Raw genomic sequence first — 14,331 nt, forward strand, 5'->3', positions numbered from 1 at the left:
CAGGGCTCAACTCAATATTTTCGGGCCCCTCCTTAAATTTCCAAAGCTAGTTCACAGACCGCTTTTTGGACTAAGAGTATTGAAGTACTTGTTTATAACTTTTTGACGTCCAAGTTTGATAAGGCTTTTGCAAAGCGTTCATCTCCTGTGTAAGGGGGCCCCAAAAGTCCAGGGCTGAACCCGGTGTTTTGGGGCCCCCCTCTTTTAAATTCCAAAGCTAGTTCACAGACCGCTGTTAGGAGTAAGACATTAAAGTACTTATTGGGAACTTGTTGATGTCCAAGTTTGATAAGGATTGTGCAAAGCGTTCGTCCCCTGGGAAGGGGGCCCCAAAAGTCCAGGGCTTAACCCGGTATTCTGGGGCCCCCCTTCTTGGCTAGTTCACAGAGCTCAACCCGGTATTTTGGGGCCCCCCTTCTTAAATTTTCAGAGCTAGTTCAAATACACCTTTTTTGGAGTAAGACATTTAAGTTCTTATTGGGAACTTGTTGACGTCCAAGTTTGATAAGGATTGTGCAAAGCGTTCGTCCCCTGGGAAGGGGGGCCCCAAAAGTCCAGGGCTGAACCCGGTATTTGCCCCCCCCCCCTCCTTAAATTTCCAAAGCTAGTTCACATACCCCTTTTTGGAGTAAGACATTAAAGTACTTGTTGGGAACTTGTTGACGTCCAAGTTTGATAAGGATTGTGCAAAGCGTTCGTCCCCTGGGAAGGGGGGCCCCAAAAGTCCAGGGCTCAACCTAGGGCTAGTCCAGGGCTCACCCCGGTATTTTGGGGCCCCCTCCTTAAATTTCCAAAGCTAGTTCAAAGACCGCTTTATCTAGTAAGACATTAAAGTACTTGTTGGGAACTTGTTGACGTCCAAGTTTGATAAGGATTGTGCAAAGCGTTCGTTGCCTGGGAAGGGGGGCCCCAAAAGTCCAGGGATTAACCCGGTATTTTGCCCCCCCCCCTCCTTAAATTTCCAAAGCTAGTTCAAAGGCCGCTTTTTCTAGTAAGACATTTTAGTTCTTATTGGGAACTTGTTGACGTCCAAGTTTGATAAGGATTATGCAAAGCGTTCGTCCCCGCGGAAGGGGGGGGGGGCCCAAATGTCCAGGGCTGAACCCGGTATTTTGGGGCCCCCCTCCTTAAATTTCCAAAGCTAGTTCACATACCCCTTTTTGGAGTAAGACATTAAAACACTTGTTGGGAACTTGTTGACGTCAAAGTTTGATAAGGCTTGTACAAAGCGTTCGTCCCCTGGGAAGGGGGGACCCAAAAGTCCAGGGCTTAACCCGGTATTTTGGGGCCCCCCTTCTTGGCTAGTTCATATAGCTCAACCCGGTATTTTGGGCCCCCCCTCCTTAAATTTCCAAAGCTAGTTTGCAGACCGCTTTTAGGATGAGACATTAAAGTACTTGTTGGGAACTTGTTGACGTCCAAGTTTGATAACAATTGTGCAAAGCGTTCGTCCCCTGGGAAGGGGGGCCACAAAAGTCCAGGGCTCAACCCGGTATTTTGGGGAGAAGGGGAGCCCCAAAAGTACAGGGCTCACCGAGGTATTTTGGGCCCCCCTCCTTAAATTTCCAAAGCTAGTTCACAGACCGCTTTTTTTAGTAAGACATTAAAGTACTTGTGGGGAACTTGTTGACGTCCAAATTTGATAAGGTTTGTGCAAAGCGTTCGTCCCCTTGGAAGGGGGGCCCCAAAAGTCCAGGGCTCAACCCAGGGCTAGTCCAGGGCTCACCCCGGTATTTTGGGGCCCCCCTCCTTAAATTTCCAAAGCTAGTTCAAAGGCCGCTTTATCTAGTAAGACATTAAAGTACTTGTTGGGAACTTGTTGACGTCCAAGTTTGATAAGGATTGTGCAAAGCGTTCGTCCCCTGGGAAGGGGGGCCCCAAAAGTCAAGGGCTCACCCCGGTATTTTGGGCCCCCCCTCCTTAAATTTCCAAAGCTAGTTCACAGACCGCTTTTTTTAGTAAGACATTAAAGTACTTGTTGGGAACTTGTTGACGTCCAAGTTTGATAAGGATTGTGCAAAGCGTTCGTTCCCTGGGAAGGGGGGCCCCAAAAGCCCAGGGCTCAACCCAGGGCTAGTTCACAGAACGTTTTATCTAGTAAGGCGGATATCTACGCAAAACTATGATCATGAGAAAAACAGTTTATTTTTTAGAAAAGATTGCACGGACCATTTTCCAACATAATTTGGACTCCAGAATGTCATAATGTTGGCCCTCAGTACAGATACACATGTGACGACAGGCTTGTTTCTGGTGCCAGCCAGTGTATATGGGGAATGTCCTTGTGGGCCATCGTAGTTTTTAGGCCACGCCCCCGCATGCTAAATGTTGGTCACGTGACCAGGGGGGCCGCAGAATTCTGGGGGGCCCCAAAATTCTGTAACACAGCACGTCACCGGAACGTACTGCGCCTGCGCAAAAAGTATAGACATGCTAAACCTTGCTAAACCCCCGGTTTACTAAAGGGCCGCATTTAAGAAAGTACGTGCGTATATAAGGGTAAAATCCCGTGTACGTTTTACATGAAACCATGTCTCTAACATATACTGTGCAACAAGCGGGATTTCAATGCAACGTTGACCAAACCAAGCCCCAAACCACCAGGGTTCGCGCAGGCGCAGTACGTTCCGGTGACGTGCTCTGTAACACCGGCTGCAACAACACGCCAAACTCACCGACAAGGAGATCTCCAGTCTGCCCCAGGAGACACGCGTGTACGAGGGTGAGAGCTCAACCTTTGTTCTTACTCAAAGCCTTTCATATGGTGGCTGCAGGTGGCATAACACAGTATTTATTGGCAAACCCTGCCCTCAATGGTAGTTCAGGTATAAATACCTTGGGTATAAGGTAATGCGCCAAAGTGTATCTCCAGTCTGCCGGAGGAGACACGCGTGTACGAGGGTGAGAGGCAGCTTTTCTTATGGTTGCATGACACAGTACTTATTGGCAAAAATAATGTTATATCATCATCGTCGCGGGCTGCTTGCCCGGACCAGGTCCACTCTCTCCTTCCAAACGTCTCTGTCCCCCATAGCGTTCTCCAAGTCCTCAACTTGTCCTCAACCCGCAACCCCACATCACGAGCAAGCTGGTCTATGTATGTTAGTCGAGGTCGCCCAGCATGTCCATACCCGTGTGTTGGCTTCCACAGAATGAGTTCACTAGCAAGCTCAGCTTTGTTCCTAAAACAATGACCGGCAAATCTGGTCCTACGCTCCCTGATGATGGTTGATATGGCGGGATATGTTATATAACGTCCTTGTTTGGGTGTAAAGTAGTGCGCCACGGTGTATCTCCAGTCTGCCGGAGGAGACACAAGTGTACGAGGGTGAGAGTTCAACCTGTCGTGTTGGCAGTCTTCCCCAGCTGTTAAAGGCAGAATGATTCTTCAAATAGACACAAAATGTAGGCAGGGTTTTTTTAGAGACAAATTGCAAGAACTGCAATTGAGTTGTGCCGCCAAGTGCATGGGTTCTCCCTACCACAGTGTGGAGCTTCCAAGGGACCAAACTTATTACATTGTATCAGACAGATCACTGGTCAATCAGAATTTTATGCTTGCCAGAGGATCTGCTCCCCCGGGTAAGGGGGCAGGTAGCAGTGATGGTCAGGGCATGAGGGTGCCCCCTTTTCTTTGTTTTAAAAAAATCCCTGTTTGTTATCCACCCCCACCCAGGTGTAGGACGGATGTTCCTTCTCCAGCCCATCCCCACCGTCAGGGAGAACCTCAAGACGAAGGTGGAGTCTTCGGACGAGAAGATTAAGAAGCTGCAGAGCAACAAGACTTACCTGGAGAGGAATGTGAAGGAAAGTCAGGAGAACATCAGAGAGATGATCATGCAGAAAAAGGCTGCTAGTTAACTGGACAGTACAACTGAACTCCTAGCATCTACTGCATGACTGTCTCCAGCTTTAAATGTTTTTCCATCCCACTCATAGTTTGGGAGCTAATGTTGTTGATTTTCCTTGTTAAATGTATCATTTATAGCTTATGAAAATAGATTTTCAACGGTTTTTGGTAACTATTTTTTCCGTCCTTGCAAGCAAATTTCTGGCCCGGGACAGGTCCTAGATACAGTGCTGATCAACTGTAAATGCATTTAAGTTTGGAGGGATTTAATTTCACAGTAGGGATAATAAAATGGAGTGTTTGCAGCTGTTTTCAGTTTGTGGTAGTGTTATAGTCATGTGTAGGACTGTTGTTGTCATACCATGGAAAATGTTATTACTTTTGCTTGTCCTTATGATTCTGGTGAGACAGAAGAAATCACAGGAAGTTATGATATGTTTATGTGTGTGTGTTTTGCACAGATCATGGATTATTTTGTAACATTTAGACTATTTAGAGTTTCATATTCAAATGCCCCATCTTAGAAAGATGGACATACCCATACAATATGTTTGTTCTTGAATAAGCTTACTTTTTTTAGACAAAGCACATATTATGAATTACATCACTTTATGTGTTTTATTACAATATAATACTCTAACACTGCACGGTGGATTCTATATGTATGTCAAATTGACCATCTCTGTTTCAGTATCCTGAAATAGTAACTTGATGCCAGCTTCAATACAGATACATGTTTCACAACGTCTATCTGTGTTTGTGTGTAATTCACAAGCATTTCAATCATGATTTATTGTGAGTGTTTGAAACATAAATAAACTGGCACCATGACCACATATTTATTACCTACTTCTTTCTATCTATATCAACAACTATTGGCTGAAGGTACAACAGGCAAATATAGTGGTCATGTTATGATCAATAAATGATAAAGCCGGATTCACAGTTCATGTAAAGAAAAAGATGTCAACAGACTGAAAAAAAACACAAAGCAACATATTCATATGTTAGCATCACGTCTTATGAGTTCTCTTGTACGTATATTTGTCAAAGAAAACAAAATGACACGGGCAAGATGTATTGAACACTATCTTGAAGCTTCATATTTCATTTAAAAATTTTCATGGATAAGAATGATTCACTGTTGATCTTCTTCATCTTATTTTTCTTGCAACAACCCCTTAGTGTACATTGAATAGATCATTTCTCTCATTTCCATGGAGGAAGTCCGCATGATGAGGATGTGGCTGGTTGCCATAATGAGGATGATGTTGGTTGCCATGGTAAGGGTGTGGCTGGTTACCATGGCTACAGTTTGCTCATGGCTTGAGCCACTTTCGAGCTAGTTCTCCTGCCGAGAGCAGCTGAGATGAAACTCCCCACACTGGTCAGCTTGTCCAGGTCCACTCCCTGCGGAACATACAGTACAACATGTTAGAACAGAAAGTTTGGGCTTATGATATAGAACCAATGCAATCTTTTCTGAAGGTAAATAGAAATGTAGCAAGTCCCATAACCCTTTCAAAGCCTGAGAGGCAGCGAGTTGTTATCCACAGAGTCACTGAGTCAGGGTTGTAGCCAGCCTGAAATCATTTTCAGTCCCCTTGATTTTGGATGGGAATCCTATCGAGCACCGAAGGCATGGCGTGGTGTCGCACGTCATTTCTAGCGGGTCGTCCCAGAAAATTTTGAAACCTAGACCTTCTGAAACACTATTTCCTGCATTTTGAGGTGCAAATTTTGTTTGTAGACTAACCTGTTCAATGTCATCTGTTTTGGTGAGGAAGAACACATGGGTTTCAGTTTTTTTATATCTTTACATATCAATTTTTGTCTGTCCCTGGGGACGGAATGGCAAAACTTTTTTCAGTCCCCAGCTGCAAAATTCCTTCAAAGGACTGAAGGACAGGTGCTGGTTACAACCCTGCACTGAGTATTGGAAGGTGAAGCCCAACCAACTCCACTGCCCAACGGAAGTCAGGTACCCATTTTTATAGCTCGGTGGTGTGAGGAGGGCACAAGATTGGTACTGTAGCATGACAGGATTTGAACCCAGGACATTCGGGCCAAACACCCTGCAGTCATACCACACAATAGAGGTCTTTTCTGTCATTTTTATAAGAGGTTGACAATTACTTGCTTAATGGTTTGAACAATGCATGTGCAAAGTCAAACGTAATGGCGCCTGTGTTGAAAACAGTTAATAAAATTCATGCATCCCAGACAAAGCTCTACCCTGTGGACATAGAACAGAATAGAATAATTTTATTGCATGACAACTGTAAAGGATACAATGTGTGGCAACTTGTACATACAAAACAGTTAAACTACATGAATTGCTAATAGGATTTGACTTTGAGCAAGCTAAAAAGTGCAAGACGTCATACCGTTTTGATCCCTAGCCCATGTAGCATGTAGACGACATCTTCGGTTGCCACGTTGCCTGATGCTCCCTTCGCGTACGGACATCCCCCGAGACCAGCTACAGAGGAGTCCACCACGCTCACCCCCATCTGGAAACAAAAATGGTTCAGTCTGATTGACAGATCTGTCTAAATAAGATGTCACTCCATGAGAGAAAACCTTCACCAAAGTAGGATTAAAAATGGTTCTGTCCCAGCTGAAAGATGGACAGGTTTCTAAAAATCTGACAAAATAATGTATGTACCGTAGCTAAAGGGCTGACCAAAGTATCCAAGGGTAACACAATTGTTCTTAATGTTACGCCAAAAAGCAGTTACTCAAGCAACTGGATATGATTTTGGAAACGGCCAGGCGTTTCAGATAGCATCTACTATATTTTGCCAGTGAAACATCTGACCGTTTCCAAAATCATATCTAATTGCTGCTCTTTGGCATAACAAGAACAGTTGTGTTATCCTTGTATTATTAAATGGCTGTCTTATCTTCATCAAGGTACATTCTTAAAGGCAACCTAAGCAATATTACAGCGTCAAAGTGGAAATATTCTGAATTAGGCAATCTGCATGATATATTGACATCTACTGCACTGTATTCTCACATTTACATCATAATTTGATACTTGGAGCGGTTAAAAACAGCCCAAAGACAAGTTGCATGAGGATATTCCTTATTATTGTACCCCCCCAAAAATAAGGACTTGATCTGGAATCCGTGTGCAACTCATTCCCGCGCTGTTTTTAACGGCTCAATTTATGAAATAATGATGTAAATGTGCTAAAATAGTGCATTAGATGTCAATATTATACAGACTGCCTTATTCAGAATATTTCCACTCTTAACAATGTGATATTGCTTAATGTTGTAATAATGGATTGTTTGTAAGTCAAGTGAAGTGGAAGATTATGAAGCAAATGTACAAACCTGTAGCGCGGTGAGTATGTTGGCGAGTGCCTGTCCGTACGTGTCGTGACAGTGAACGGCGAGCGCGTCGACAGGCACCTCCTTCGTCACAGCCCGCAGCATGTCCTGCATCCCGCCGGGCGTCCCCACCCCGATGGTGTCCCCCAGGGAAATCTCGTAACAACCCATGGCATACATCTTACTCGCAACCTGGGTTAGCACATGGGAGAATTGATGAAAAGGACTTCATAAGGTTGGTAGATCAGATCATGTAGGAATTTCTTTTACACAACCAGTTAATCTCAGCTTTAATAGCTGTGTTGTGATGCCTGTTGGACATTTTCTTCAGAGCTTCTAAACTGGAGTTCTGCTTCTCACCGCTATATGTAGCCGACGTAGGTTGCGCTTTTCCGGTAAGAGCACAATCCCAAACGTTGCTGAGTTTGAACCCCCCTCATCGGGGTACATCACTAGGGTTGACTTCCTTATCCAGGGTCTGGATCTGGCAGCTAACCGGATCCGACGTCTAACCGGATCTGGCATATACCTTTGTTTCAACAAACAGCATAGTTTTCCGTCTCAAGATATCTTGGTGCTGCCACCAAAAATAATTTTTAACAATTTACCCTCTCTTACAGCCATCAGTATGTTTTCTTGTCAAAGTAAGAAGACACAACGTACCTCGGCTACTGCCGCTGGTGCTATCTTCCCTTCATAAGGACATCCCAACACACAGGACACATACCTGTAAGACAAAGAAATGAATTTGAACAATAGTTTCAAGCTACCAGCCTTGCACTTTTTGCAGAGTTATAGTGCTATTGACACACTGATAAGAACTGGAGGAAGTTTGTCAGTGCCTTATGCTCCACCAAAGGGAGCAAAGAGGATTAGGACAGGATACTACTGATGATGGCTGTTTCTTCGTATCCGAAGATCAATGGTAGGCAGACAGGTTGATTAGACGACCAGTCTGCCTGGCCTGCACATGTATTTTTTAGGTGAAGGAGGGGTGTGCACTTCCTTCTCCACCCTCTCGTCTACTGGCGCACTAAGTCCTACAGGGACAGAACTGTTTTGCCACGTAAGACGGCCCCAGCAGATGCAGGTTTATTATTTGGAGTTTCCATCTCCCAGGAGGACTTCCGACCAAGGATGCAAGGGGTTCCTCCTACCCCTAACTCGTGTGTCATGGCGGGTGCGTCATGCCCGAACATGCCCCTATGGCCTGTCACCACAACAAAGGCCTGTCACTGCCACTAGGATACTACTAGTAGCTATATATATAGCCTTGCATTTTGGCCTGCCTAAAACAGTGCTCCTAGCGGCTGGCCTTCAACTTTGTCTAGGCAGCGAGAGAAAGTGTAAACACAGGCTAGGGGGTCATTAACCCCAGCCAGTGCATGAGTGATTGTGTAAACACACAGACAACCTTGCATTTCAGGATCAAGACTTTTAATCAATTGTTTTTTTTAATGGAAATATCGACAGTTAAAAAACAAACAATCACATTCATTTGCCGCAAACTAGCCAGTGAGTGATTGTGTAAACACGGACAACCTTGCACTCCAGGATATGAAACTTTTAATCAATTGTTCCTTTTATGGAAACATCCATCCCAGCACAGTTTTAAAAAAAAACAATCACATTAAACCAACCTGATAAGTAGGAAGAATAAGAAGAATAAGTAGCTATGGGAAAGCCTAACACAACTTACGCTCGGACGGGAATGTTGGCTTCTCTCGCTGCTTTCATGACTTCATCAAATCTTTTCAAACTCTCTTCAATGCTACAGTTGATATTTTTTCTGGAGAAAAGCAAAAGTTCAAGTCAGGTTGACAACATAGCCTGATTAAAATCGCGCTCCTAGCGACTGGCCTTACACTACAGTTGCCATCTCCTAAGAGGGGTAGCCTCCATAGCAGGCTCTCTGGGGCTTTTTTTTTTGCACATAAGACACTTTTGCTGGCCAGTAACCAGTGATGGCCGGCAATCGGCGACCCAGTACAAAAAAAATGTCTAGCAAAAGTGTATTATGAGACAAAAAAGGCCCCAGAGAGCCTGCTATGGAGGCTAGGAAGGTATCATTAACCCCAGCCAGCAAGAGATTGTGTAAACACTCAGGCGTAAACACAGAATAGTTGAAAACATAATTAATCAAGCAGATATAACAGGAACAAGTCAATATGGTATTGCCAAAAATGAAACAGACACGGATCTTTTAAAGTTTTTAAACAAGAATGGCAATATAAACATAATAGAACTGGCAACGACCATCTCTTACAGTCTTACTGGAGGTGAACATAAGACAAACCAAGCCTGGGAAAGAATGGTCTGAATGTTTAGTCCTGTGGTTTTTCAGCATTTTTTTTTCTGGATTTTACTTTTTTTGCCCTCTTGCATTAGTTTTGGCATGTTCAGGGGATATCATCCATAAAACTAAGTCAGTGTGACCTTAATGAAAAATATGACAAAGTTCATATATCATTATATCACATCAACTTACTTTGAAAAGGACTCTGAGGCTGCCCCAAATATGGCCACTTCTTTAGCACCTACTGCAATCTGTGGGACAACACAGTGAGAACTGTCAGTATGCTTTGAATGACAATAAAATCCTGGACATTTGCAAGGAAATGCAAGCTGTTTTCTTTCATGTCAGGTGAAACTGACATTATTTCTTCACTTTGAGTTAAACTGACGTAATTTGTAGGAGTGAACAACTGAACATCAATTGTTATTATGTAAACATAAGTAACATAAATACTATTCGATAACTTATCAAGTAGTATTTATGTTAGGAAGTGATGTTTACATTTGTAAGATATTCATAGTATCTATTTTGAATTAGAATTTGAATTGTCAGATTGAGTACTTTGCAGAAATGAACCATTCTACTTCTACTACAACTATTATTATCTGCAAGGAGGTTTTTTAACCTCCTTGTTATCTGGCAGATTTTCCAGATTGTGCCTTCAGTACTGTATGAGGGTCTGCATGGGGGGGTCTTGGTAACGCTTAACGGTGAATTCAGGAGGCCCGGTAACGGTTAACGGTAAATTCAGGGGGCCCGGTAACGCTTAACGGTAAATTCAGAAGGAGTTACAAAACATAACACCGTTGAAAGTAACATTGACGTGCATTCCTATTCATACAACGCTAGAGTAGTTATATCAATGGGGGAAATATCCGACTAATGACAAAGCAAAAGGTGCCCAGAACCCGGAGGAATGACAGAGACATTGTCCATGACATCTGTAAATTGACGGAGGCAAATCTAGAGTTCCCGGCCCGCCACAGAGACGGCGGCAGCAAATTTCTTATGGAGGGATTGAACTATTGTTTCAGCACATGGAGCGCCGAAGGCGCGACGCATTCCAGGGGATCCGGGGGTATGTTCCCCTGGGAAAATTTTAACATCAAGACCCTCTTAAATGCTGTTTCCTGCATTTTCGGCAAATTTTGCCGACTGACTAAGCTAGGTTGATTTTGACATTTTCATCAAATTACATGTACACAATGATTATAGCTTTGGCCTCCACCCCCAGAGCCCCCGACATATTTTACCATTTCGAGCTCAGAAAGCACGAGACGTTGCAATATAAGTCCGGGAAAATTAAAATCTGGAGCGGCTGAAACGCCATTTACTGCATTTTGAAGGACACATATTGCTGTAAGACGAAGCTAAATTAAATGACATTTTATCAGAGAGAAAAGTTTTTTGTGCCTACCCACGCCCCTAACATATTTTCACCATGTCATCGTGAGCGCCAAAGGCGCCAGCCGTCGCAAGGAAGGTCCGGAGAAACCTCATTTTCTGCATTCTAGGAGTACTTTTTGCCCGAAACTAAGCTAAGTTTACACTGAAATCTGTATGAGTGATAAAGTTTTTGAGGGCGACGCTTCCGCAACATATTTTACCCTGTCCAGAGCCGAAGGCCGGGAGGCTCGGAAAAAATTTTGAAATCTGGACCCTTTTAAACCCATTTCCTGCATTTTCCGGGGTTTCATCTGGCATTTGACTTCGTGTGTATAACGGGTTACGAAGAATTTCTTGGTAACGCTTAACGGTGAATTCGGGATAACAAATAACGGTTAACGTTGAATTAAAACGACCAATAACGCTTCACGAAGAATATACCGATAACGATTAACGTTAAATTAGAGAGGGTCGGTAACGATTAACGGTGAATTAAAATGGCTCGTAACGCTTAACGGAAAAAGGCATGCAGACCCTCCTGTATTTAGTCTGTACTGAAACACCAGCTAGCAACCAATGATGGTACTGCAGCTGGATCAAAGAAGCCATCTATTTTAGAGCCTGACAACTTCAACCATCCCTTTACAGAGACAGTGGACACCATAGGATTCCTGCAACTTATGATCCACTGCTCACTGAGTCATGGCACGGTGGATTGTTCATTCCTTTACAAAGACTGCGGCAGTTTGGTTGAAAATTTGTGTAAACTCACAGCGGACTGGAACCCCTTGAGGTTGGGAATGAGGACAGGATAGTTCACCTGGGTAAGGGGGCACATGGTCGGGGCACAATTCCTTGCCTAGCAAACTCACTGCAGACTGGAAGCCCTTGAGGTTGGGGGTGAGGACGGGATAGTTCACCCGGGGGTGTCTCCTGATGCCCCTCATCACGTCCATGTGGTCCCCCATCTGTGGTACCCACTGGCTGTTACGTCGTGCCAGGTTAGGGTGCTTTGTGTGATTGGCCAATCAGAGTTTAGAATTGCTTCAAACTAGGTTAGGGTGCTCTGTGTAGTTGGCCAATCAGAGTTCAGAAAAGCTTTTGGATCAGAGCACTCCATTCAGAACTGACATTTCTTTCTTACAAGACAGGCAAAAAGAAGACCGGACTGGAAAACTGAGTGTTTTGACTTCTTCTTCTTTCATGTCATCACTACACTAGTATTTTGACTAGTCATTTAACACTACAACAAACTCACAGCGGACTGGAAGCCCTTGAGGTTGGGTGTGAGGACGGGATAGTTCACCCCGGGGTGTCTCCTGATGTCCCTCATCACGTCCGTGTGGTCCCCCATCTGTGGAACCCACTTGGGGGACACGAAGCTGGTGGCCTCGATCACGGGAAGTCCCGTCTCAGACAGTCTGTTGATCAGGTCTACCTTCACAGATGTGGGCACAATCTCCTGAGGCCAGAAATAATAATGAATACATGATTGTACAAGTAACGTTACATATATGTAAAATACATTTGTATTAGCAAATACATGTCTAGCAAATACATTCATATTAGCAAATACATGTCTAGCAAATACATGTTTATATGTGTGAGATGTTAGTTATATGTATGTTGATGATGGCTTAGATGATGAGGTAAAACATAAATCTGGATTGATTGACTGTATATATATACAGGAAATGTATCTCTTCCTTTAACACGAAATTAAGTCACTGCAACATAAATTAATCTCATTTTGAGTCAATTTTTTCGAGCTTGCTCAGTAAAATAGTAAATCGCTGACAGTTGGGGTTTCTTAATTGCATTTGACTTCTGATTTGATTTTTAGTAAATGAATAATGATGGAAAAGCTTAATCATTTTCTTACCTTCTCATTCTGTAAGCCGTCCCTTGGTCCAACTTCAACAATTTTCACATACTCTGGAAGTCTGGTGTTCTGTTTAGGGCGTGGTCAAATGAACATTTATCAAAATTCTTGAAAAGCTAAATCTTTGACTCAGTAATAACTGAATGAAGCAAAATTAAAGGAAATGATTAATTTCCTCGTCATAACAATAACTTATTTTTGAATAACTGTGACCACTACTCAAGTACTTAATAATACCTACGAAAGGACAAGGCGATAACAAGACAATTTAAGTTTTATCCTAATGTACAAACTTCCCTAGACATACAACAACTATCCATCTTCATCATATGACAATACTGAGCCGACTTACGACATTTGTGGTGTATTTTCTTCCGAAATTCTGGACCATTCGCAACAAAACTCTAGTCGGGACAGGAGCCATCTTGGACAATACCAACATCAATATCACAAAGGATATAGGGGTGTACAGAGTTGCAGAAAGTTTTATATTTCTACTTTATCTCTTAAAAGATATATATATATTTTAGACTTATATTTACTATATTGTAAGATTTTTTCCTAATTTGCATATGTAAATGATACAGAAAAGTTATTCGATTCGCAAATTTTTGCTTTTTTTAAGTTTCAAAGTAGAATCGTTCTCTAACCTCTGACCTCCATGTTCCAACATGGGTGTAGCTCAGGGGGGGATTTGCATATATCCCATGATGCACTTTACTTTCGATCGCGTTCGATTTTCCGCGCGAACGCCGGCGAAACCCGGAACTGCAAAGCCCAAGATGTAGGGCATGGGCATCTTCAAGATGTTGGCCATGTTGGACAGCAGCCAAGAGAATTAGGTGGGTAATTTTCGTCATTTTTTAGAGTTCGGGAATTGTAGTTTTCCATGAAAAGTGTTGATGTGTGTGATACCCGAGGAACATGTTTAATTTTGAGGTAAATGCCGATAGACTTCTCATGCGTAAATCCCGTTGTCGCATGTTGGAGATTTGCATATAGTGCTATCAAATCTTCCGCATTGGTTAATCAAATAGTGGTGCTTTTTAAAAAAAAGCTGTAGTTTACGTATGGTAGATTGATTGTGTGTCTAAAAAAACGAAAAGCACCAAAAAGCACTCATAGGAAGATCACGAAAACAGCCGCGCAGNGCGTAGCTCACTCGGTGGTTTATTCGGTGGTTATCGCACCTGACCAGGGATTATCTCACCATATACACCTCGGGCCGGGGCATTAACCCTTTTATTCATGGCCTATTGGGCTAAGTACAGGCATATAGATACAAAGGGTAGTAATGCAGTAAACATTACTGTATTATGGTATATATTTATTATATACCAATGAAGCTTGGATCCAGGTTACATCCAGGTGCGTGGGGTCATACTTTGTGTCGTCACTGAGGAAAGTGAATATTTTCAGACATGAATCTGATATTTCAGCCACGTTTCTGAATCATAAAATCTTTTTTTTTTCTGGCAGCCAAGTCTTGATATATATTTGGGATGATCAGGGGATCCAGAGGAAACTTAGTGGCAATAATAAGAAACATGATGTGTTTGAAGGCATTTGAAAGTC

At 43.0% G+C, this 14,331-nt stretch overlaps 2 protein-coding genes across 3 annotated transcripts; one reads left to right on the forward strand and one right to left on the reverse strand.

The window, feature by feature from the left end:
* Nucleotides 1-2,649: 2,649 nt before the first annotated feature.
* On the forward strand, nt 2,650-4,068 carry LOC118403175 (prefoldin subunit 1-like; the record flags this gene model as incomplete). Its single annotated transcript, XM_035801729.1, has 2 exons — nt 2,650-2,722; nt 3,677-4,068. Coding segments are annotated over 2 exons (258 nt in total), but the record flags the coding sequence as incomplete, so codon positions are not given.
* A 530-nt stretch (nt 4,069-4,598) lies between these two features.
* Nucleotides 4,599-13,244, reverse strand: LOC118405514 (hydroxymethylglutaryl-CoA lyase, mitochondrial-like). 2 transcript variants are annotated; one of them, XM_035805020.1, is made up of 9 exons: nt 13,109-13,244; nt 12,757-12,825; nt 12,133-12,336; nt 9,681-9,739; nt 8,892-8,981; nt 7,856-7,919; nt 7,196-7,384; nt 6,238-6,363; nt 4,599-5,260 (listed from the first exon to the last, which is right to left on the reverse strand). In XM_035805020.1, exons 1-9 carry the CDS (start codon nt 13,196-13,198, stop codon nt 5,159-5,161), a joined length of 993 nt encoding a protein of 330 aa, XP_035660913.1. In that variant the 5' UTR covers nt 13,199-13,244; the 3' UTR covers nt 4,599-5,158. The 2 variants fall into 2 exon arrangements, with proteins under 2 accessions (XP_035660913.1, XP_035660921.1); XM_035805028.1 differs by lacking the exons at nt 12,133-12,336; nt 12,757-12,825; nt 13,109-13,244 and adding an exon at nt 11,747-11,942.
* Between the last annotated feature and the right edge of the window lie 1,087 nt (nt 13,245-14,331).

Source organism: Branchiostoma floridae, chromosome 2, assembly GCF_000003815.2.
Source record: "Branchiostoma floridae strain S238N-H82 chromosome 2, Bfl_VNyyK, whole genome shotgun sequence".
NCBI lineage: Eukaryota > Metazoa > Chordata > Leptocardii > Amphioxiformes > Branchiostomatidae > Branchiostoma > Branchiostoma floridae.

What these genes read in the sequence shown, in the direction of transcription:
- LOC118405514 (XM_035805020.1), bottom strand. Translation starts at nt 13,198, where the DNA reads ATGTTGGTATTGTCCAAGATGGCTCCTGTCCCGACTAGAGTTTTGTTG. An exon ending in TCAAGGGCTTCCAGTCCGCT is followed by an intron (nt 9,740 to 12,132) that starts GTGAGTTTGTTG and finishes GTTGTCCCACAG; the next exon opens with ATTGCAGTAGGTGCTAAAGA. An exon ending in GCCAACATTCCCGTCCGAGC is followed by an intron (nt 7,920 to 8,891) that starts GTAAGTTGTGTT and finishes TTTGTCTTACAG; the next exon opens with GTATGTGTCCTGTGTGTTGG.